A 24,473-nucleotide genomic window follows, 5' to 3' on the forward strand; every position below is an offset into this window, starting at 1 on the left:
ACCCCTGAGCCGCCTGAGATACATTGCATGTGGTCTATTCACATGCAATGTATCGTATGTGACTCTGTCCCCCGCTGCCTGGAGGGGGGCCGAGTCGGAGGTTGGAAGGGGCAGTAGGTCCGAGCTCCGGCTCGGGTCCGATATACACGGGAGCATGCGTCGGATTCTAGGGAGACATCGCACACACCTCCGATTTCTTGGCCCAATCTGTCGGAATTAGGTGAAATCGGACTAGTGTATGATCACCTTACATGCCATACAGAAAGCAGGACTGGCAAACGATTAAATAGTATTTCGTTAATATCAACATTTAATGTAATTGTAAACATGATAGACAACTGAAGGAAGTAGATGTAGAACTTGTATACTTGGGTAGTGTCAGAATCACATGTATTGTTAAAGTGATTTTCTCACGTTTCTCTGTAAATTGCAGCAGATACAAATAACTTGCTTGCTCCCTTCCTGAATGCTAGACAGGAAAGAAGTTTGATCAGTATTAAGTCCAGTTCTTTTTCGTGTTCAGTCAGGGAGGGTTCCCTGGTAGGATTTCTTTTATATTTTTCTAAACTGGGATTTATTTGTAACCACCTTTTATGCTCAATTGATCTCTACAGATCAGGTAGGAAAACCATAGACCGGATATATGCAAAGCCATGGAACAGTTTGCTACGTACTTTCTCTAAACCAGCGGGTTTCAAACTGTGGCTCGCAACCATCTCACCATGTTGCTGACCATGGCTTCTGTAATCTCTAAGTCAGTGAGTCAAGGAGTCTGAAAACCAGTTGACTTGGTAGCGCAGTGCCGGTATTTAGAATATCATTTATGAAAATATCTTTTTTTACAATAACAGTATAGATGATATGGGGAACACATTTTACAGTCTTCATATTATGCTATCATCCAGCCATTTTAACAACTACTTTTAATAAGCATTGTGGCTAGAACCTGTATTGTATCATAGGGCATTAAAGCTTTTAGTACCAGAGACTATCTGGTAATTGGAGACACCATTTTTATGAGACGCTCCCCTTGCAGAAGGAATCTGGCAAGCTCTGTGCATGGTTCACCAGTTCATAAGAGTCTCTAATGTCTGAGAGACCCAGCCAGAAGAATATCCACTGCTTGTTTGAAAAGCTGCCATCACTGTTCTTAAAATACCTATGGGAGCAAAGACACTGTTAGTAATATATAGGATATTGAAAAAATTATCCCAATTTAAGAATATGAAGCTAATACTCCACTGATTATCTAGAGTCCTGATGTTCCCTTCCAGTTCACTTGTTCCATATGGATAAATGGAATGACAAGAGAGGGAGATAGAGGGCAAATCCCCTTATGCAATACTGTTTATACAAATGATCTCCAGGATAATATATATCAACTTATTTTTGAAGATAAATAATATAAATTCTTTGGGGTATAGTTCCCCTTCAAGAAACACGCAAAATATTTTATATCAATCCATGCATATCACACTACAATAGTGTATCTGGAACCACAGTGAAAAATGCAGTGGGGTAAGAATATGTGACATAAAAAGGGGGGGGTGGGGGAGTAAAGGAAGATGGAAAGATAGTGTGAATACCTAATTGAAGATACATCACATGTACTACCATACACAAATAAACCTTGAATAGGCGGGGCAACAAACCTAATACTGGGAATAAACAGCTCCAAGAATAGCTAGGTACAAAATTTAGAATAACCAAGCAACTATCGAACTAAAGCATACTTGACGGACTGTTGACTGCCCCCTCCAGGATGGGGCAGAGATTTCGGCAATGAAAAGGGGGGGGGAGATGTGACCGAAGTGGGTGGGTCTGGACAGTTATGATTATGTGATTGTAAACTCGTGATGATGGGATTCAACTCTTTCATTAAACGTTTCATTGAATGTTTTTACCCCACTATTCACTCGGAATGTGGGCAATTGAGTGGGATACTTGTCCACTATTTCAGGAGTCCAGAAGTGCCCTCCATTTTTCAAGAGCTTCCTGGCTCTTTTGGGAGAAGGGGCAAGTATGAACAAAAGTAGTGTATTTAGCAGTGCAAGTCATTGGATGCGAGTTGTGGTCAAACCGCCACTTACCACGCATGCCCCAAGGTCCAGAGCATAGTAGATTCCAGGGCTAGAATGCTGTATATAGATGGTTTTGCCTATGTGCTCGCTCCTTCCATGTTTCCCCTCTCAGCGTGTGTGGTGACTAGGGGAACAGGTTATGGGCAGTATTCAATGAGCATTTTGGCGATGTGCAGCGAATCCTGTTTAGGATTCGCTGCACATTCGCCACTGCTCGCCGCGTTCCGGAGCCTCGCCGGCTCCAGTATTCAACGAGTCAGGGGCTCGCTGCCCCTGACCGGCAAATTTTAACTCCTGTGGCGATGCTGCAGGGAGCCTGAGGACGGCGGCAGGCAGGGAGATGGAAGTCTCCCTGCCTGCCCCAGAACGTTTGTGGGGGGGAGGTGGGCTCACCGGGAGCCAGGCAGCACAGGCTGCCCCCCGGGGGTGCCAGCAGGGGACCGGGTATATTCACTACACCCGATCATGCATATGTAATGATCGGGGGCAGTGAATATATGAATATCTAATGAGCGTCTCGGCTCCCGGCCCCCTGCTGGCTGGTCTGTGTAAAAAAAATAATATATATATATATATATATATATATATATATATATATATATATATATATTTTTTTAAATTAAATATATATTCATGTGCTTACAGCACATGAATAAAAATAGCATGCCCCTCCTCAGAATAAAATTCCTGATTTTTTTTACACCAAATGTAAAAAACAAAACACTTTATTTTAAAAGTTCACATTCCACTTCACCATAAAAAGTGGTGACTGGTGAAAACAGGTTTTACGTGTGTGTGTTGTGACTGGGGAGGCAGGCAGGGGGTGTGTGTGTGGTGAGTGGATGAGTCGGGTTCTATTTATACAGAGGATTGAAATCTCAAGAAGAAAGGAGGGTACAACACGTGTACCCCTATTTAGACCTACTATATGCAGTGTTTGATCTATCAACAGCCCATCCACTTGTCTTATTCATTGTGCCCTATTGTCAACTAGCAAGAGTTGTACCCAGGGCTGTAGCCTACACACATTCATTGCACATATGTTTTAATCAACCCCTTTCTTCTTAGCAAGAATTTCTCCCTTTTTTTTTTTCTGTCAGGACATCATACGGAACCCTATGTTCACTGAACAGCAAATTTTTTCCTAGCTTTACAGCTATTTACCCTACACTGATGTGGCATTGGTGTTTTGAGTGTTACAGCTTGTTTGTCAATATATTGGTAGAATTACTCTGCTGTTGCCCTTTGACAAGCGATCACTACTTACCAAGAGTTGATAGGGTTTGTGGCACGGGATCGCCAGAAGAGAGTCTGTAGGTCTTGCCTCACACACTCCCATAGCATCTGCCCGGACCCCTGGCCTTGTCGCCCAGAGCTGACTACAAATTTGTCCATATAAGGGGTTCCACCAAGCACTGGTTCAGTGGTGATGACAGCAGCTGCATTATATCTGAAGAAGGATTTATTATAATTACTAAATGCAATAAAGTTTTGGTTTGGTATTTATTCATGTATCTAATGAGGATAAGCAATAACCTAGGAACCAGCAGTGAAGTTGGAACTGTTGAAAGATCTGCAACAGGAATTTAAATGTTCACATTAGAAGAATGGAGGGAACAGGCAACGTTGCTATATTGTAATGGCTTCTGAAATATAGCAAATCCCAAGGATTCGTGTATTTCTTTCTATTTACAAAGATCTACAATGTCATTCCTTTCTTTGCAGAGTAAAGTCCAAAGAGGTATCCATAGCTTTTCACATTGTCAGCATTAACCCAAAGGATAAGGCAGATAGTTTGCTTGACAGCTTCATTTAGAAAGCTCCAGTCCACCCTCAGCACAGAGAAGTCTCTGGGCCCCACTGCAAATGGCATCTTAGCAGATTTATGTGTTTTATGTTTTCACGTGTAATAAATGTCATTTGCAATAAATATGCTGTTTTATAGTGCAGCATATTCCGTTGGGGAAGGGGGGGTAGAGAAGGTAGACACCAATTCCCTTTCTGGCACTGGGCACCAAAATGTCTGGTTGCAGCACTGCCTGCAACAACAAGCAATTAAGCATATACACACCCATGTGTGGAGCTAGACACGCCCTTTAAGCAGTCACATGCATGTGCGCCATGCTTTGCGTGGCACATCCTGTTGTAATCGCCCTGATTCTAGTTTCCAAAAGTAGGCAAGTATGAAATAGGCGACATGGGATTTTGGGAAGAGGGGGTCCATGTGCTTAGGTGACATTGACACAAAAAAAACAACGCATATCAAACTTTTCCTTGTGTCAACATCGTGTCACTTTCGACCAGTGCATATTGCCCCTTTGATGTTGACTTAGACATTGTTTACCTAATATTTTTATTTACAGTTTGTGTTATAGCCCAGCATATTCTGTTGCGCTTTACAATAGGAAACCGAACAAACTGGGTAGTAACAAACAGGCATAGAGGTAGGAGGGCCCTGCTCGCAAGTTCATAGGGATAATAGGAGGAATACATAAGGATAGGATTCCATAGCATGGCAGTCCCACCAGATTGCAAGACAGTCCTGACGAGATGCAATTAGATATGAATGCTAATCATGTGGGGGTTCCATAATATGATATGCTTTCCTGAAGAGGTGCCATGCTATGGAATTCTATCCGTATGTATCCCTCCTATTCAGGAAATGCTTGAAAGTTTGGAGGCTCAAAGAGAGTCTGAAGAAAGACCTGCAATTGGGAATGGCATCTAGTAATGAGTGTGGATGAGAGACACTGATTTTGTGCAGAGCGGAGAGGTTGTGGGGATACAGTATATTCAGGTTAATGGCCTTGTACGTGAGTAGAAGTATTTTATATTGAATACGGTAAAATACAGGCAACCAATGAAGGGACTGGCAGAGTGGATAAGCAGATGTTGAACGTCTAACCAGTTAGATGAGCCTCTTAATTGAGGCTTCATACTGATGATTACCATTTACGCAATCGGGGGAGGTCACCGTCATCCTTCCTGTTCTTCACACTTTTAGTGCAATGTACCGGCCATATGCACTTGCAGACGCTCTGTTTTGGTGGCTGTCTGCCTACAGTCACAGGGAACTTAGTCAACAATTTATTAAAGCCCTGCTGCTGTTGGAAATCTCCGGATTGACTGTCCGAGGACCCTGGTAGGAAGAGTGGTGATGTACGTATATCTATATCTGATTTGTCACTCCATTTGCAGTCTGTTTTATACAGGCAGCTGTATTTGTGCATTATAGATATACACTGAATGGCCAAATTATTATGACCACCCCCTCAAGTCAATGTTGGACAACCATTTGCCCTTAATACTGCATGGATTCTTCTTGGCATGGACTCTATGAGATGTTGGTAGGTGGTATGAGGAATTTGAGACCATGGCCCTTATTCATATCTGATCGCAGTATAAAATATGTTCTCAAAATGAGCAAAACCATGTGCACTGCAGGTTGGGCAGATGTAACATGTATAGAGAGAGTTAGAGTTGGGTGAGTTATTTTGTTTCTGTGCAGGATAAATACTGCATTATTTTTACACTGCAATTTAGATTTCAGTTTCAACACACCCCACCCAAAATTTACTCTCTCTGCACATGTTACATCTGTCCCACCTGCAGTGCACATGGTTTTGCCCATTTTAAGAAAAAAATGGTACTGCGGTCAGATCTGAAGGTCCCATATCCGATGAATTGCCCTTTCTAGTTCCTTAAGATTTCATGGTACTGGATCCAGCTGCCTTATGGGCCCGTTCGATCTCATCCCACAGATTCTCAATTGGATTGAGATTTGGTGATTGTGCAGGCCAACTAAGCAAGGTAAAGTCTCTGTCATGCTCTTCGAACCATCTGCGGACAAAGCCAGCTTTATGACAAGGGGCATTGTCCTGCTTAAAGTATCCATCCTCGGCAGGGTACGCCATTAACATAACAGGATGTACTAAATCTGCGATAACGCTCAATACCCTTGGCCATTCAGACTTTGTTCCACAGGAATCAAAGGACCCATACAATGCCAAGATAACACCCCCAAACCATAATATTGCTTCCATCAGCTTGAATTGTTGTGGCAATGCAGTTGGGGTCCATGCTTTCGTGCTGTTTTCTCCATATTCGCATCCTGACATCTGCATGGTGTAATTGACCACATGACCCTTTTCCAGTCATCTACTGTGTAATCCTTGTGCTCCTTTGCGAACTGGAGACATCTGCTCTTGCTCAAGGCAGACAGTAGAGACTTTTGAACAGGTCGTCGGCTTCCATAGCCTATACGGTGTAATGCATGGCAAACAGTTAATTCAGAGACCTTTGCTGTTGCTCCTTGATTAAGATTCCCTGCAATTTGATGTTGGACTTCATTTCTGCTCCAGCATGGGGATCATCAAAATGTTTTTTTTTTTTATTTTTTGTCTTTGAAGTTACTGGGATCATTTTGTACCTTCTGGTTGGTAATGAAGTGCATCTCTCTGTGCACTTTGATCAAGCTTATAATAAAGTTTGAATATAAAACTGTCACTGTACATGCCCATGTCTCCTCACTCTCATAATGTAAACCATACAGCTACGCAGCAAATGGAAATGCTTATTTATACAGGTACAGTAGTTGCAAACTGGAAATAGGTTAAATTAGCTCCAGAATGTCTTTTGTGTAGCAGCACAAAGTGTTCTTACCCTTCAGAGAGGTACACAGAATGCAACCGATTTGCCACACTGCTGATATAATCGTCTTTCAGCTCTTTCTGGAAAGATTGGTTCACCAGTGAGATGAGGCGCTCAGTATTAACATCTTGAAGGGAATCAAACCTCAGCATTCGTTCCGCATTTTTAAACAGTGTCCCAGAACCTATAAAAGTACAAGTTGAAAAAGGTAGATGGACAGGAGTGGCAGGATCATTCCAGCAGTATCTATAAATTCACTCACCGTCTTACCTTTGTTGCTGAAAAGCTCACTAAGTAGAGTACGGGCTGAGGTGATGACCGCAGAGGAAGAAGAGGGCAGGCGATTGAGAAGATCCACAATAACTGTTACTTGCTTATGCTGTCTTTCACTCATCCATACGGCATTCCTCATAAGTTCCAAGTCTGCTGGCAGATTTACCTGTGCCACAACCTGTAAGCAATAGTGTTATAAAGGGTGCAAATGGGACAAATGACAAAAAGTTGAAATGTGTGAAAGCCCCTAGCTCGGTTTGTTTCTAAGCTAGAATCCCACATATCAATGTGCAGGTTTGTGGCCCTAGAGGTTGTGATCTTTTCATTAATTGCAAATCTGGCAATCTGGAGGCCACTGATGACATTTTTTTGGGGTACTTGTTTCCTAGCATGGCGCCCACGATTTTGATCGAAGTGCATCTTATGCAATCGCATGCAATATAGTAGAGATACACAAAAGGATTTAATCTAGAAGATCGCGCGCTTAATTAAGCAGCCCTGGTAACCACTTTCAAAATATTTTGAAGAACCACTTCAAAATAAAAAAGGGTTGACATACAATACCATACAGGATTTTGACAGGTTTCTTAGGCGCTTAGCAAACATCCAACAGAAGAGTTTTTAAGTCCAGATGATATACCCAGAAAAGAAGAAAAAACGCTACAATAGTGTGATACTGTTAGACATTAGTTCTATTTAGGCATTCATATTGGGATAAACTCGTACCCTGAGCTTTGGTCTACAAATGGTGTAGACAACAGCACATAATCATGAGAGACGATACACGTCACACAGGATAAGGTCCTCCCTTTTTCCTCCTTCTTTAATGCGATATTGTCTCAAAAATATAAAAGGGTGCTTGTACAATTAAAAATCGCATTGCATCGCATGCCACTATATTGCAGCCTTTGTATAATGTGTTTTTAGAGGTCAAGAAATCTATGTCTGATAATAGGTTTTTTCTTGTGTAATGAACAAGGGAGTATAAATACCCCTCCCAGTGGCCTTATCTTGTATGCCTTGAGAAAGATACCGCAAGGTATCGAAACCGGTCGGCTGGGGCCATTTGGAGGAACAAGTGAAAGGGATCCAGGAGGACTACTCGCCCAATTCCGCATCCAGGGACGCCTGTATTGGAATCTTTAACATCACATGCTTTGTTGGTCTGCACTTTGTTTGTAGACACAACTATATGGTGAGAGTCCATTGTATCCCAATCTTTGTGCTTTTTAACTGTTTCAATTAAAGTGTGTATATACTATACTACAATGTTAAATGCACCCCCACTATCAACGCCAACCCGAAGTGTGGCGAGCGCAGCTGTACATGTCCTCCAACATTTTCATACCCCCACTATCCACGTCGGCGTGGAGGTGGTGGCTTGATGTACTCGCCACACTATCTAAATTCAACTCCGCTCCGACGTGGATAGTGGGGGTATGAAATGGTTGGAGGATGCGTACCGCCGCCCCTCGCGGCTCGCTATGCTCGCCATGCTTCGGGCTGGCATTGATAGTGGGGTTGGCATGGACTATGGGGGTGCATTTAACATTCTAAGCACCCATTAGGGTGCTTGCACAATTAAAAATTGCATTGCATCGCATGCCATTTTCTGGCATTCAATGCAATGCGATATTTCATTGTACAAGCACTCCTGTTAATTTAACGGGAAGATCGCATCGCACACCACTAAATACGGTAGGCGATGGGTGCCGTGCTAGGAAACAAGTACCTTTTTTTTATATATGCAAATGACTATGAAAGTAGACATAGGCCCTTATTCTGGGTCACTCGCAAAGGCACATTCCTTCTTAAATGGACATAACCATGTGCACTGCAGGTGGGGCAGATGTAACTTGTGCAGAGAAAATTACATTATGGTGGGGTTTTACTTCAAAGTGAGATCTATATTGCAGTGTAAAAATAAAGCAGTCAGTATTTTACCTGTACAAAATAACTCACCCAAATCTAAATCTCTCTGCACATGTTATATCTGGCCCCCTCCATTGCACATGGTTATGTCCATTTGAGAAGGAATTTACCTTTGTGAGTGAACCAGAATAAGGGCCATAGTAGACAATCACCTACAATATTATAGTATTTATTTGGAGTCAATATATGTATGGTTGTAGAATCACCATAACGGTAAACATTTTACTTGAACTACAGTACCTGCAGTTCTCAGATACCTGTGTATTTTCACATTCACCTATGACCAGCATTGGCTTTGATATCAGTGAACTAGAGAAATGTACTCCTTACCCACATACAGTTATTCCAGAGTGCACACTATGCTTAACACCAGCACAACACCTATTTACACCTCACACATACTACTTACACTGCACTGGCACTACACCTATAAAAGACATCCACACTACATAGGAACATGGATAAAAGTACTGGTTGGCACCAGTAGTGCAAAAAAGTGTAAACTAAATATACCCATCATCAAATAAGTGTTGCCCCTGCAATAAATTAATTATTTTTGTCTTGTATAGAATAATAAAATTAACATTGCTTCCATAATAAAATAATGTATTAATATTGGTCAATATTGTCATTTGAAAAAGCATTTTTCTCAAATGGATGGAGTGTCTTACATTTTCACTGTGGTCCTTCAGTCCACCCATTGTATTGAGGAAAATTATCTTAAGTGGATTCAAGACACGGGAAATATTGGTGGTAACATCTAAGGAGTCCAGAAGAACAGAACGACCAGAAGGTGTCTCTCCAATCGGGCATAAGATAGGAATGTTACCAGACTTGAGGCACCAGGTGAGAAGTTTGATATCCACTGCGGACACAGATCCATAACTAAGGTATAAGAGGACACATGTTAAGGAACACATTGAACTGTATACCAGAGAAATCTATGTACAGATTGTATGCATTATCTCATACATTGAGTCTTATCTGTTATTGGATAACTGTTTTGTTAAATATACTTAAAAACTGAAATTAAGATCTTGCACATTACTCACTGCTATGATACCAGAACAAGTAAATTGTATTGGGGCAAATAACCAATTTCCTGTCATTTTACTTATTTATTAGCATATTCTGTTTCACGTTACAATTTGGGTGACCCTCATTCCAATAGGAATTTAGCAAAGATGAAGGGGGAGCTAAGTGGGAGAGAGGAGGAACATATGAAGTGGTAGGTGAGAATGGTGCCGGAATGGTCAGAGAAGAAGGGCCAGCCCACAGTAAATAGCCACATACTGTAAGGAGCTGGATGCAGGGTGAAGAAGGGCCCTGGAAGCTGGTGAAGAAAGAGCTGTGTGGGGTGGGGGGAGTAGAGCAGTTGGAAAGGGATTATCTTCATCCTGCCCATTGTAAGACTAGATTGTGGCCCCACTGTGCTCCACATCCCAGTACATTGGCAATTCTCAAACATTTGGGCATTCTAACACCTATGTCTGTAACCTATCCTTATTATATTGCCTCCTGCTTCAATATTCTCTACTTGTCCTATTTACAGTTACCACCATCCTGCTAGCTATCTTCTCCCCCAGCAGACCTGCACCCTGCCCATTGGGGTTTATACCCGCCCTCCTGTAGAGACAGTTGCTGAAAAAGAAAATGGCTTAAATATTTAAAAGCTACAAACACTACTTCCTATATTAACTTGAAGAATGGGTTGCAATAAATAGACCTTGTCCACATAGTCAAAAAGTCACACATTATGCAAAAATATACGTAAGCATGTGCTAAGCTCAAAGAGGAAACTGGTATAAAAAAAGTGGTCAAGGATAGAACCTTGATGGACACCCATGGTAAAGGGGAGTTGAGGGCAGTTGCAAGTATATGGAGACAAGAGGAAAATGAATTTTTGGGCAAATAAATTAAATGTAAGAGTGCTGTATCTAAGAAGCAAATAGGGTAGAGCATTTATGCCCATATTCCGGTTTACTCAAGAAAGGCAAATTCTTTCTCAAATGGACAAAACCATGTGCACTGCAGGTGGGGCAGATGTAATGTGCTGAGAGATTTAGATTTGGGTGAGTTATTTGGTACTTGTTTCCTAGAATGGTGCCCACGATTTCCATTGTATGGGTTCCTAAAAATCTCATCGCATCCCCCTCGAATATTGCGGCATGCGATGCGATTTTTAATTGTACAAGCACCCATGCCATGAGATGTGATGGGTGCTTACAATGAGATGTAACCCCCGGTATCCACACCATCCCGAAGCGTGGTACACGTCCTCTGACCTTTTCATACCCCCACTATCCACGTCGGCGTGGAGTTGAACTTAGATAGTGTGGCGAGCGTGAATCGTGGCGAGCGGACGTGGAATATGAGCCCGAAGTGTGGCGAGCGAACACGGATTACTTTACATGTATTCCGCGTCCCCTCACGGGGCTCACTGCGCTCGCCACGCTTCAGGCTCGTATTGCGCGGGGCTCGCTGCGCTCGCCAAGCTTCTATCTAAAATCAGCTCTAAGACAACAAAAATCGGTTTCTGTATCCCATACCATCCAGATGTTTAAGGAAGCTAAAGCATATAGGCCTGGTAGGCCATATACTCAAAGAGGCTCCTTTTCCACCTCCAGACAGTCCTTTTTGATGTTCAATCATTCCCTTTCGTGGGAGCCTGTCTGTTACAATTTCCAACCAAGTGGGATGCTTCAATTCAAGACAGATGGATTCGGAAGGTGATATGCAAAGTTTACCATCTAGAATGTCTTTGTAGAATCAAGGATACCAAGATCGTCTCTAGAGAAGAAAGAACTAAAGAAGATTTTAGTCAACTTACTGTCCATCAGGGCAGTAGAACCAGTACCAACAAAGAGAGAGGGTTCTACTCCAATCTCTTTCTAGTAGAAAAGAATACAGGCGGATTCAGAACAGTTATAGATCTGAGATGTTTGAATCAGTTTCTAGAGGTAAAGAAGTTCCGTATGAAAACCCTCAAGACCATCACAGCAGGCATCAGAAAAGGGGACTTCATGGTGTTCCTGGATTTAAACGATGCTGATTACCGTATCCCCATTCATCCACAACATCGGAAGTTCCTCAGAGTCTCAATACAGGAGAAACATTACCAGTTTACATTCCTGCCTTTTGGTCTTCCCTCTTCTCCAAGAGTATTTACAAAGGTACTAGTGACGTTGGTGACAGTTCTAAGAAAGAGGGGTATCCTACTTTGGCTTTACTTAGACGACATCCTAATAGCAGTATCATCAAGCCAGAAACTGCTAAAACATCTGCAAATGGGGATCACCATGCTTCAGAATCACGGTTGGTTGGTAAATTTACAGAACAGTCAGTTGAATGCAACTCAGGAGATCAAATTCCTTGGTGTGATGATAGACTTGGGGAAGTTCAATCTTTCCTTATCTGAAGAAAGGTGCACAAGGATAAGAGATCTCTCAATGTCATTGAGGAGAAAGAAGGTAGCACCTCCAAAAGAATGTTTGCGGCTTTTGGGCATGATGTTCTCCACGATAGGAGTCGTTCGGTGGGCCCAGTGGAGAATGAGAGTATTTCAATGGACAATTCTACCATATCTAAAGAGTGGTATTGTCAACAGAAGAATGATAAGCCTATCTACCAAAGTAAGAGAATCTCTAATCTGATGGACAAAAGCAGCACTAAGATGCAGAGGAACTCCTTTACGGTCGCCTCGGTTCCTGATCATTACAACTGACGCAAGTCAATCAGGTTGGGGGGCTCACTGCGAAGGAGAAGCAGCCCAAGGCATCTGGACAAAAAAAGAGAATCTTATGTCATTGAATTGGAAAGAAGACGAAGCTGTTTGGAGGGTAGTCAAAGCATTTTCTCAGAGGATCAGACAGTCGCATTTAAGAATCTTTTCTGACTATGCTTCAGTAATAGCATATATAAACCATCAAGGAGGCACCAGAAGCAAATCACTCATGATGGTAATCTCAAAGCTCTTACCTTGGGCAGGAGAGAATTTGATGTCCTTGACAGCTATATTCATGCCAGGGGAGCAGAACATTCTAGCTGATTTTCTCAGTTGTCATGAGATTCTTCCCAGAGAATGGGAATTAAACAACAGAATTTTCAAAGAATTAACTGTCCAGTTTGGAGTACCAAAAGTGGATCTAATGGCAACTCATTTGAACACGAAGGTGAAGACATTCTTTTCCAGATACTATCTTCCCCAGACTTCAGCTGTGTCAATTCAGTAGTAGTTTGGGGTACGTGTTTCCCCCATTTCCACTGATCTACAAAGTACTGAAGAAAGTGATAAAGGACCAAATAGAAGTAATAATAATTCTTCCCTTTTGGCCTCGAAGGGCATGGTTTGCGACGGTGTTGAGGCTAGCAGTACAAGGGCCCTGGACCCTACTGGTGGTTCCAGACCTATTATCACAGGGACAAATATTACACCCAGACCCAGCAATCTTAACTTTAACAGCATGGAGATTGAGAGGAGCGCTCTAAAACAGAAAGGGCTTTCAGATCAAGTTATATCAGTTTTGCTTCAAGCAAGAAAGAAAGTGTCATCTGTAGCATCTGTAGCATATTACAGAGTTTACCTTCATCAACTAGAGACAAGAGTCGATGCAAGAAGTCCCTACTGCTGATGTTCTACAGTTCTTATGTAAAGGATTTGCTGAAGGGCTGGCTAATTAAACTTTGAATTTTCAAATATCGTCCCTGAGTGTCCTACTAGAAAGGAAATTGGTGGAAGAACAACTTTCTATCAGATTCTGTAACGCAATCAAGAGAATGAGTCCTCCAATAAGATCGTTAGTGGCTTCATGGGACATGAACTTAATTTTGAAGGCTCTGATGAAACCTCCTTTTGAGCCTCTGTCAGAAATTTCTCTAAAGTATCTAACTTGGAAGACTGTATTTCTTGTCGCCATAACTTCTGTGAGGAGAGTTAGTGAGCTTCAAGCTCTTTGGGCAGAAGAACCATATTTGAAAGTGTTACCGGATAAAATAGTTCTAAGAACTAATCCACAATTTCTTCCCAAAGTGAAATCTGAATTCCATCACAATCAGGAAATCTCATTGCCTACCTTTTATCCTGAACCTAAGGATGAGGAGGAAGGTACAAGTGGGTGCACCAGCGCAGGCTGAAGAAAAAACTATAGCAGAACGGTATCTTGTACAATAGATTTGATTACTAGTCAAAATCCTAACTCTTTCTGATATAAATTTTGAATATTCACTATATATAATAGAGGAATGTAGACCTGCCTGTCAGAAAGCACTTTATTTATATATTTCTATGAACGGTGTCTTAATTTTACTTTGCAATTGTACAGCTGTATCGTATCATGCAATTACCCCAGAGGTATATATAGAGCCTCTGTGGGGAACACATTTTATTCTGCTCCTGAGGAAGATGGGAGGTTACTCCCAGGGAAATGCGTGGAGCTTATACATTGGACATTCAACTCCACCATCACTAAGGGCTACCTATGGACTACGGGTAATCTCAATTCATCTGTCCAATCTAACCTCCACTAAACATCATATCCGGAAAAGCAACCTGAGACAGCTTCAGACTTGCACAAGTCATCCAGGTTTACCATCACCCCTGTCAGAGGAACCTAAATTCCATCTATGGACTCTGTTTTGGGACTCATTGGCCACCTGGGGTGACATTCTATGGAATGAGAGTTGTGTTTTTTGGCGATTTTTACTCCAAAAAACGGCTAATTCGCATTTTTCCGTGAAATCGCATATTTAATGTGATTCGAAAAGGTCCCTAAATCGCATATTTTTTGCGATAAGTCATGCGTACTGAAAGGGCGGTAAAAATTCGCACTTTTATCGCACCCAGATGTTTTCCAATAGAAAAGTATACAATTTGCTTATTTAATGGAATGGGATTTTGCAAATCGCACTTTTAAGGTGTCTAATAATCGCCATTTTTTCAGACCAGGTTCTGATATGCGAGTTGGCCAGAACCCTGCACAGATCATTGAGATCTGTGCATGGTTCTGCGGTAAAAAATGTGTTTTTTTTAGAAGAAAATTGCGTGGGGTCCCCCCTCCTGAGCATAACCAGCCCCGGGCTCATTGAGCCGGACCTGGTTCCAAAAATACGGGGGACAAAAAGGGTAGGGGTCCCCCGTATTTCTGAAACCAGCCCCGGACTCTTGGACCGGTCCTGGTTCCAAAAATACGGGGGACAAAAAATCTGTGGGTCCCCGTATTTTGAAACCGGCACCGGGCTCCAACAGCCCGCAGTGTCATGCCACAGCCGGGGGACACTTTTTACATAAGGTCCCCCGGCCGTACCATGAGCACCGTGGCTGGTCAGCCTTGGACGGGGTACCTGGAGGAGTGGGGACCCCCCCAATAAAGGGGTCCCCCCCCCCCAAGGCTTCACCTGTCCAGGGCTGAAGCCCGGGGCTGTCACCGGCGTCCCTGGCCATTGGATGCCGGCCTGATGGTGTCAAATCTTTCAATCCTAACATTGCTTTATACAGGAGAACTACAAGTCCCAGCAGACCTCCCCCGCAGGCTGGGACTTGGAGAACCACAAGTCCCAGCATGCGGGGCATTAATAGGCCCGCTGGGACTTGTAGTCCACCTGTAAAAAGAATGATAAAAGAAAACACACACACACAGGAAAGTAAAACTTTATTACACACACACACACACACACACACACACATCTCACTTTTACAACCACATACTCACCGATCCAGGATCCAACGCTGGTCTCCCATCTGCTGCAGAGCCGGCTACCCCCCGCACTGACAGCGGGGACAACCGGCTGTCTCCGATGCAGCTAACAGCTTCTGTCGCGTTGTCCTAGCGCGACACAGGCTAAGAGCGTCTTCGGCTTATGCGTCTCCATGGAGACGCATAGCTCAGCCAATCAGGGCTGAGCTATGCGTCTCCATGGAGACGCATCGCCCAATCACGCTCTCAGCCTGTGTCGCGCTGGGACAACGCGACAGAAGCTGTTAGCTGCATCGGAGACAGCCGGTTGTCCCCGCTGTCAGTGCGGGGGTAGCCGGCTCTGCAGCAGAAGGGAGACCAGCGCTGGATCCTGGATCGGTGAGTATGTGGTTGTAAAAGTGAGATGTGTGTGTGTGTGTGTGTGTAATAAAGTTTTACTTTCCTGTGTGTGTGTGTTTTCTTTTATCATTCTTTTTACAGGTGGACTACAAGTCCCAGCGGGCCCATTAATGCCCCGCATGCTGGGACTTGTGGTTCTCCAAGTCCCAGCCTGCGGGGGAGGTCTGCTGGGACTTGTAGTTCTCCTGTATAAAGCAATGTTAGGATTGAAAGATTTGACACCATCAGGCCGGCGTCCAATGGCCAGGGACGCCGGTGACAGCCCCGGGCTTCAGCCCTGGACAGGTGAAGCCTTGGGGGGGGACCCCTTTATTGGGGGGGATCCCACTCCTCCAGGTACCCCGTCCAAGGCTGACCAGCCACGGTGCTCATGGTACGGCCGGGGGACCTTATGTAAAAAGTGTCATCCGGCTGTGGCATGACACTGCGGGCTGTTGGAGCCCGGTGCTGGTTTCAAAATACGGGGGACCCCCAGATTTTTTGTCCCCCGTATTTTTGGAACCAGGACCGGTCCAAGAGTCCGGGGCTGTTTTCAGAAATACGGGGGACCCCTACACTTTTTGTCCCCCGTATTTTTGGAACCAGGACCAGCTCAATGAGCCCAGGGCTGGTTATGCTCAGGAGGGGGGACCCCACACAATTTTTTTTTTTTTTTAATACAAACCCAAAATCGCACATAAGCTCAAATTCGCACATTTTCACGCCTAAAAATCGTACATTTTCATGACGAAAATCCGCCCATTATCGCACTCAATCGCACTTTTTAGCCTCTAATGCGCATCCCATTAAATATGCGAATTATGACAAAAAAATGCAATTTCTGAAAGTGCGAAGTGCGGCGATGTGGAGTGCGAAAAATATATGCAAACAAAGAGGGTCTGATAGGGCGCTCCCACTTGAGATATGGCGAACTTCAATGTCGGTAGATCTTTGATACCTCAAAACGAGAAGAATAAACAAATCGCAGCATTCATAGTGTAGATACTAAGATGAACTATATAATACAAAATTCTACGGTCAATCTATATTCTCCGTACCGCAGATGAGCCTTCCCTTAGGCCACAAGATATTTCGTATAATATCGTCTGATATAAGTTTGGTTTCCTTTTTCCTCTGCTCGTATACCTCGGTTTAAAAATTCAATATTTGCACATAGTGTAAAACTGTGACAATTTATTCAAAAAAACATAGTAATACACACAATCAATGGCATAGTACCGTGTCTGGCCTTATCATCAAGGCTATTTGTGTCGCTTATCGGACAGTCAGAAGGATGATTTCTCAGTGGGTTCCCGGGTTCCACTAAAGAAATGAATTCCGTCCCAAAATAGCCTCAGATGGTATATTGAAAAGTCCAGTCCAACGGCCTTTATGTCCTTTTAAAATAAACACCAACGCGTTTCTGCTTGATCCCAAGCCTTCCTCAGGGTGTGTGTGCTATGGTGGCCAGTCTGGGTTTTTATACCCAGCATGCCTCTTAGCTCCTCCCTCATGCATGGTCACATGGGTGCGCTCATATTGTTGTAATTACTCCAAATCAAATCACCAAGGTATACATATGGCATATGGCATGAATTAACAAACTTCATTACAATGCATACTTAAAAACAGTCAATAAAACAAAAACCTCCAGCTCTTTTTTTAAACATTAGAAACCGGAAACCGGAAGTGCGGGTACATCGGTATTTATCCCCGCTCTGCAACCTAGCCTTCGGTTGCTAGGTCCTCCCTCCGCTGCTCTCTGGCAGCGCATCTCCACTATCACTACACGAGTGATTAAACGTGTACTCCGGGACGGCAACGTCCGTACCCGGAAGTACACATGCGTGTCAGCGGCCATTTTATGCGTTCCACTGAAAAAAGGATGATCTGGATCTCCTTCTTGCAGATCCAGGAAGTGCGCGTGCGTTCCAGCAGCGCAGCTATGATTCTATGCGTTCCACTGCGCTATTCTACAGGTTCCCTTCCATAATACCTAATTACTAATCTTAATAAAACTGGTTCAATCAATGGATAATAAATAAGGGGGAATGTGTATATGAGTATAAACACTTTTAATATAAAAAAGGGGTTAAAAAAGTGTTAAAAAAAGGGAATTTAAGATAATCAGCTAAAATCTCATTCATAGAAACCATTTAATTTCAAAATCACTATTAAGTCCTAATGGTTCTAATGTTTCGACCTCATATATAAGTCTCATTTCATTTTTGGCCAGGAAGCTCTCTACACCTTTTACTCTCCAATTACCTTCAGTTTTCTTTATCCCCATCATTAATTTAATACCGTCAACCGAGCAATTATGTTTTTCTTTAAAATGTTTGGACAGGCTGTGATTGATAAAACCCTTTTTAATATTCCGCAGATGTTCACCCCATCTATCCCGCAATTTTCTTGTAGTGCGACCTATATATTGTAGGTCGCATTTACATTGTATAAGATAAACACAATTGGTGCTTACAGGTCATAAAATCAGAAATTTTTAAATTCTTTTTATTTGCATGTGACATAAAATCTGTATGTTTAGGTTCTTGTTTTTTGTGTGTCCGACATACTAGACACGAACCACACCTGTGAAAACCTTTTGTTTTAATACGGTCAGATTTTTTAGCTGGGACTGCACTTTTAACTAATCTATTCCTAATATTACCAGATTTCCTATAAATAAATTTTGGTCGGCTGGGTATAACATCTTTTAAAATTGGGTCTGCTATTAAAATATGCCAATGCTTTGTTATGATTTTTTCCATAGTTTTGTACTGTGAATTAAAAGTGGATATAAAGGGAACCTTTGGTTTTTCCTCTAAGTCTTTGTTTTTATACACTAGTAAATCACTTTGGGGAATATCACTCATTTTTGAAATCTGGAGGTCTATGCTCTCACCATCATAGCCTTTATTCAAAAATTTCTTTTTAGTAATTTTTACTTGTTCAAGAAAAACCTCTTTTTTAGAACAATTGCGACGTATACGTTGAACCTGGCCTTTTGGAATATTCTTCAACCATTGTGGATGGTGTTGGCTGGTTGTGCAAATATAAGCATTACTATCAGTAGGTTTATTGAAATTACTAGTAAAAATTCTTCCTTCTTCTATTGATATAGTTAAATCTAAAAAGTGTAATTCTTTTTCACTTATAGTAAATGTTAATTTAATATTAGAAGTATTAAGATTAAGGTGCTCACAGAAAGTTGTTAGATCCTCCTGATTACCTTCCCATAAAAACAAAATATCGTCAATAAACCTAATCCATAACGGTATATACTGTAAAAAGGGGTTATTATTCCTTATATTGTAATCTTCCCACCATCCCATAAAAAGGTTTGCATATGATGGCGCAAAGCGTGACCCCATAGCGGTACCTTGTACCTGTAGATAAAATTGGCCTTTAAAACAGAAGAAATTATTATTCAATAAAAACATGGCAGCGTCCTTAATAAAAGAAGTACGATTTGGATTATCTAAAACATTATTAAAAGTATGTTCTAAGGCTTGGATGCCTAGGTCGTGCTTAATGATTGTATAAAGTGAAGTAACATCAGCTGTTACTAACCGACACTGGTTGGAGATGCTAATATTTTTTAACTTTTTAATAACATCTATAGTGTCTTTAACATACGATTTTAATTTTAAAACTTCGGGTTGTAAAAATGAATCCAAAAAGTGACTAAGATTAGAAGAAAGTGACTCAGTGCTGGCAATAATTGGTCTGCCTGGTGGATGTTGTACATCCTTATGGATTTTCGGCAGTATATAAATAACTGGCATCACTGGGTGGTTATTGATAAGGTACTTACTCTCTCTATCACTGATGGTTTTCAAGTTTTTGTATTTCTCCACCAATTCTATAAGTTTTTTTTCTATCCTTTCAGTAGGATTACCCCTTAATAATTTATAGGTTTCTTTATCATTTAACAAGCGGAGTATTTCTCTGTCGTAATCCTCTGTCGTAATCCTCTGTCGTAATCCTCTGTATTCATAATAACCACTCCTCCGCCTTTGTCAGCCGGCTTAATCGTAATCGTAGTATTATCTTCTAACTTTTTTAATGCTTCTCTCTCTTTTTTATTTACGTTAGCTTTTCCTTGATATTTTGGTTCAATTTTTTCTAGATCTGCACATACAAGTTTATTGAAGCTTTCAAGGAAGCAACCCCGACTGAACGTAGGATTGAACGTGGATTTTGGTTTAAATTGATAAACTCTCTCCGACGTATTTACCTCGTCTTCTGTCTCATTCTTGTTTTGGTTAAAAAAATACCTCTTAAGGCTCAATTGTCTCACGAATTTTTGTATATTTATATAGGTCTCGAATTTGTTCATTTTACTCTGTGGGGCGAATTTCAGACCCTTTTCTAGTATCTTTTCTTCCTCTGGTTCTAGTATATGGCTACTAAGATTGAATATTTTGGTCTTTACTTCATTATTTTTATTGGGGCTCTCAATTTCTGTTGGTTCTCTAATGTTTTTCTTCTTTTTACCCCTTTTCCCTCTCTTTTTATTTTTGTTTTTATTTTTCGTTACTAATACCTTTTGATTCTTCCTCCAGTTCCGTCCTAAAAAAGACGGTCTGGAGAGTGGCTCATATCTATTTCTGGTGTGAGTAGATTCCCAAAAATCATCATCCTGTCTATTGTATGACCTTTTATCCCCGTGGTAATTTGATCCTTGGTATGGTCTATAATGATTATTGGGCCGTCTATCTGAGTACCTGTTATAGTTGGAATAGTACTGATTTCTATAATTTTTCTTTATTACAGGTCTCCTTTCGTAGCTCGGTGTCCTATACCTATCTCGATTTTTATTTCTCCTAAAGTCCTCATCACGATTCTCATAGACTTTTTGTTTCAGATTCCATCTAAGGTTTTTATTTTTTATATTTAATTTATTGAGAGGTGTGTCGTGGATAGGACAAGGGAGATCATCTAGAGGGACCTCTGAGTCTGATTCTTCCTCATCCTCCACGTATGATACTTCCTCATCTTTACGTTTTTGATTCTCAATAATTTCATTCCTGTCTCTGGCAAATTTCCTTTGCTTCCGTGAAATGATTTCTTTTTCTTTTCTTATTATCCTGGGTTCTAAAGCCTCTTCTAGTTCTTTACATTCTGGTAGATCCCTAAATGGTTCCATACATCTACTGATCTCTTTTTTAGATGTTTCCAATTTCAGGAGTTACTGTCGTCTTTCCTTAACGATAATATTCATCAAAGAGAAAGCACAATTATCAAGTGCACCTTCCCACTCCTTAATGAATTCAGGGTTATCACTTTTAAAAGAACAGGTTTTATGTATTCTCAGACCCTTTGGTATTAATTGGTCTGCAATGTACCGTTCAATAGTGACTGTCTCCCACCATACCTTGCTTTCTTTGATGAGTAATTTCTCCAATTTTCTAAAAACATGATCTAGATCTATATCCTCTAATGGGGTGTTTTTTACAGGTGTTCCTTCTCTATCTAAATCAAATATGGTGTTAGCAAGGATTTTTCTTTTCTCTCTATATCCCAGCATAGTGCAGCAGGTCTTTAATCGGTGAATTGACAATGACAAGAAAAAAACAATATAAAAACCTGCGCTCTAAACAAAGGGTGCAGCCTTATCATAAAGGCTAGTCACCAAACTATCCAGAAGTAGTAGATGCAAACAAAGAGGGTCTGATAGGGCGCTCCCACTTGAGATATGGCGAACTTCAATGTCGGTAGATCTTTGATACCTCAAAACGAGAAGAATAAACAAATCGCAGCATTCATAGTGTAGATACTAAGATGAACTATATAATACAAAATTCTACGGTCAATCTATATTCTCCGTACCGCAGATGAGCCTTCCCTTAGGCCACAAGATATTTCGTATAATATCGTCTGATATAAGTTTGGTTTCCTTTTTCCTCTGCTCGTATACCTCGGTTTAAAAATTCAATATTTGCACATAGTGTAAAACTGTGACAATTTATTCAAAAAAACATAGTAATACACACAATCAATGGCATAGTACCGTGTCTGGCCTTATCATCAAGGCTATTTGTGTCGCTTATCGGACAGTCAGAAGGATGATTTCTCAGTGGGTTCCCGGGTTCCACTAAAGAAATGAATTCCGTCCCAAAATAGCCTCAGATGGTATATTGAAAAGTCCAGTCCAACGGCCTTTATGTCCTTTTAAAATAAACACCAACGCGTTTCTGCTTGATCCCAAGCCTTCCTCAGGGTGTGTGTGCTATGGTGGCCAGTCTGGGTTTTTATACCCAGCATGCCTCTTAGCTCCTCCCTCATGCATGGTCACATGGGTGCGCTCATATTGTTGTAATTACTCCAAATCAAATCACCAAGGTATACATATGGCATATGGCATGAATTAACAAACTTCATTACAATGCATACTTAAAAACAGTCAATAAAACAAAAACCTCCAGCTCTTTTTTTAAACATTAGAAACCGGAACCCGGAAGTGCGGGTACATCGGTATTTATAGAGATAACCTTACAGGCTGTGAATTTGGGGATAAAACCAGAAACACAGTCAGCAGGAGCCCCAGCGCTCTTTAATATACTTCTAGTGGAGTCGATTAGTAATGGCTGCTGCAGTACACACCTGTGGGGGTTGCCTCTACCCACAAAATTTAGTACTAAAGAAAAAAAGGGAAAAGGAGGTGGTGTGCTCTGCGCTGCTACTTATATAATGGTCTGTATAAATGCAGGTAATTGATAACCAACGTGCAAAGATGAAGCGGACACACTGCTTTAGAAAAGTATAAATTTTATAATTAAATTCATTTGATTAAGAAACAGACAATTTATATAAGAAAAATAAAATATAAAAAAATCAGATAAAGAAATATGAAAAAATATATATAAAAATATACAGTACACTATAGAGCTAATATATAATTAATAATTAGCAATCCTCATTTAGGATAAAAGCTGGACGTTAGTGGCTTAAGGGTGCACCGCTGTAGATAGGTTTTAAACGTGGTTTGGGGTTGAGTGATAAATGCTGTTTATAGTACTGTTGGGATGGTGGTTAGTAAAGCTCAGTCCAATGCGGGTTATTGTAATGAAGATGAAATAGGCAATGGTCAACAGTCATTTATGCCAATGAAATGGACACAGTAAAGGTCAGAAGCGGCTCAATTCCACATCAATAAATGTATCAATGACAGTCTAATACACAGCACTTAGACGCAGGGGATTTTAAGTTGGTTATCTCACCCTGTTTCAGTATTGACGTTAAACGGTCTGGTGGTTGCTCCGTTTGCGGGGGCGGGTGGCCGCCGGTAGTTGTCCTCTGTGGGTCACCTTCAAATAGGTGCCGGCGGGCATCAGCTTCTCCTCCCGATAAATAGAGCGTCCAAATTTAAACAGACTGCGGTAATGTGAAAATAGAAGCGCTGGTTCTAAGTAGAGACGCTGTAAGGCTGTAGTCAGCGTGGTTGCACCAGAGTCAGCGGTCAGCCTCTAACGTCAGTATACAGTGACGTCAACGCGTTTCGTCTCCTGTGTTGTATGGAGACTTTCTCAAGACGGATACTTGCTGTTATGCTTGTATCCTATTTATACGTTTACAAGTGCAATGAGGAGCTCAATTTAAGCCAATTATCCTATTTTATGTATAGATAAACGAAAAACATAAAAGATAGTGTACCAAAGTAAATAAAAGATTTATATAATTATACTATAGCTAATATACTGAGTTTAAGCAGAAAGCAGTGTGTCCTTTTATAACATTTCAAAAGAGGAATGGCAACAATATGATTAAATTGAACCAAATTGATTCATAATATGTTCAAAGTCGTCACAGGGTTAGAGAGGCAGTCCCTTCCATATTATATCGTTCACATTACAGATTTACAAGTATTCTTCACTAGTCAAAATATTTATTTAGTAACAGGGAGTAGAGATTATAGGATTTTTCATTTATTTGTATAAATTAATAGTTGCTGGTAGAGAGAGATTTATATGAGCCATATAGCATTCATCGATTAGAGATTAATTAAGACGCACAGAAAGCAGTAAGAGGTAATGCATATGTCAGTCAGCAGATACCTATTCTATCCACATATATATAAGGAAAATACACATAATATGAAATATATATATATATATGCTAGTAAAGAAATATAATAGTACTAAAAAAAAATGGATAGATCGCAATGTGGGGAAGTAGAGTAAGCTAATTTTACATATATATACTATAATTTTAAGAGCAATGAATTCAGAGGAACAATACTACATGGGGAAAATACCAAGCTCACATCTAGAGATATATATAGAGATAATTAATCCTATTCATCCATATTGGTTTATATTCATTGATTATTAATTATTAATTAATACTTCCAATTCATTTAGTATAATTCGTTCTACATCATAGGTTACTTGGCATAGAGAACCCGCAGTGAAATTATTGGTCATACATGCAGACATCCACGGCACCTCAGAGTGGAGAAAGGGAG

The 24,473-nt window shown here is 41.1% G+C and overlaps 1 protein-coding gene across 1 annotated transcript in view; it reads right to left on the bottom strand.

The window, feature by feature from the left end:
- Positions 1-800: 800 nt before the first annotated feature.
- Positions 801-24,473, bottom strand: part of NAGS (N-acetylglutamate synthase) — a 57,430-nt gene continuing 33,757 nt past the window's right edge. The window contains exons 3-7 of the mRNA XM_083147365.1: positions 9,608-9,821; positions 7,002-7,182; positions 6,744-6,915; positions 3,349-3,531; positions 801-1,159 (exon numbers count right to left, since the gene is read on the bottom strand). Of these exons, the coding sequence (XP_083003491.1) occupies positions 1,015-1,159; positions 3,349-3,531; positions 6,744-6,915; positions 7,002-7,182; positions 9,608-9,821 (895 nt within the window). The 3' untranslated portion in view covers positions 801-1,014. The remainder of the gene's footprint in view (positions 1,160-3,348; positions 3,532-6,743; positions 6,916-7,001; positions 7,183-9,607; positions 9,822-24,473) is intronic.

The sequence above is a fragment of the Crinia signifera genome, chromosome 6 (genome assembly GCF_055691185.1).
Source record: "Crinia signifera chromosome 6, ASM5569118v1, whole genome shotgun sequence".
Classification (NCBI taxonomy): Eukaryota; Metazoa; Chordata; class Amphibia; order Anura; family Myobatrachidae; genus Crinia; species Crinia signifera.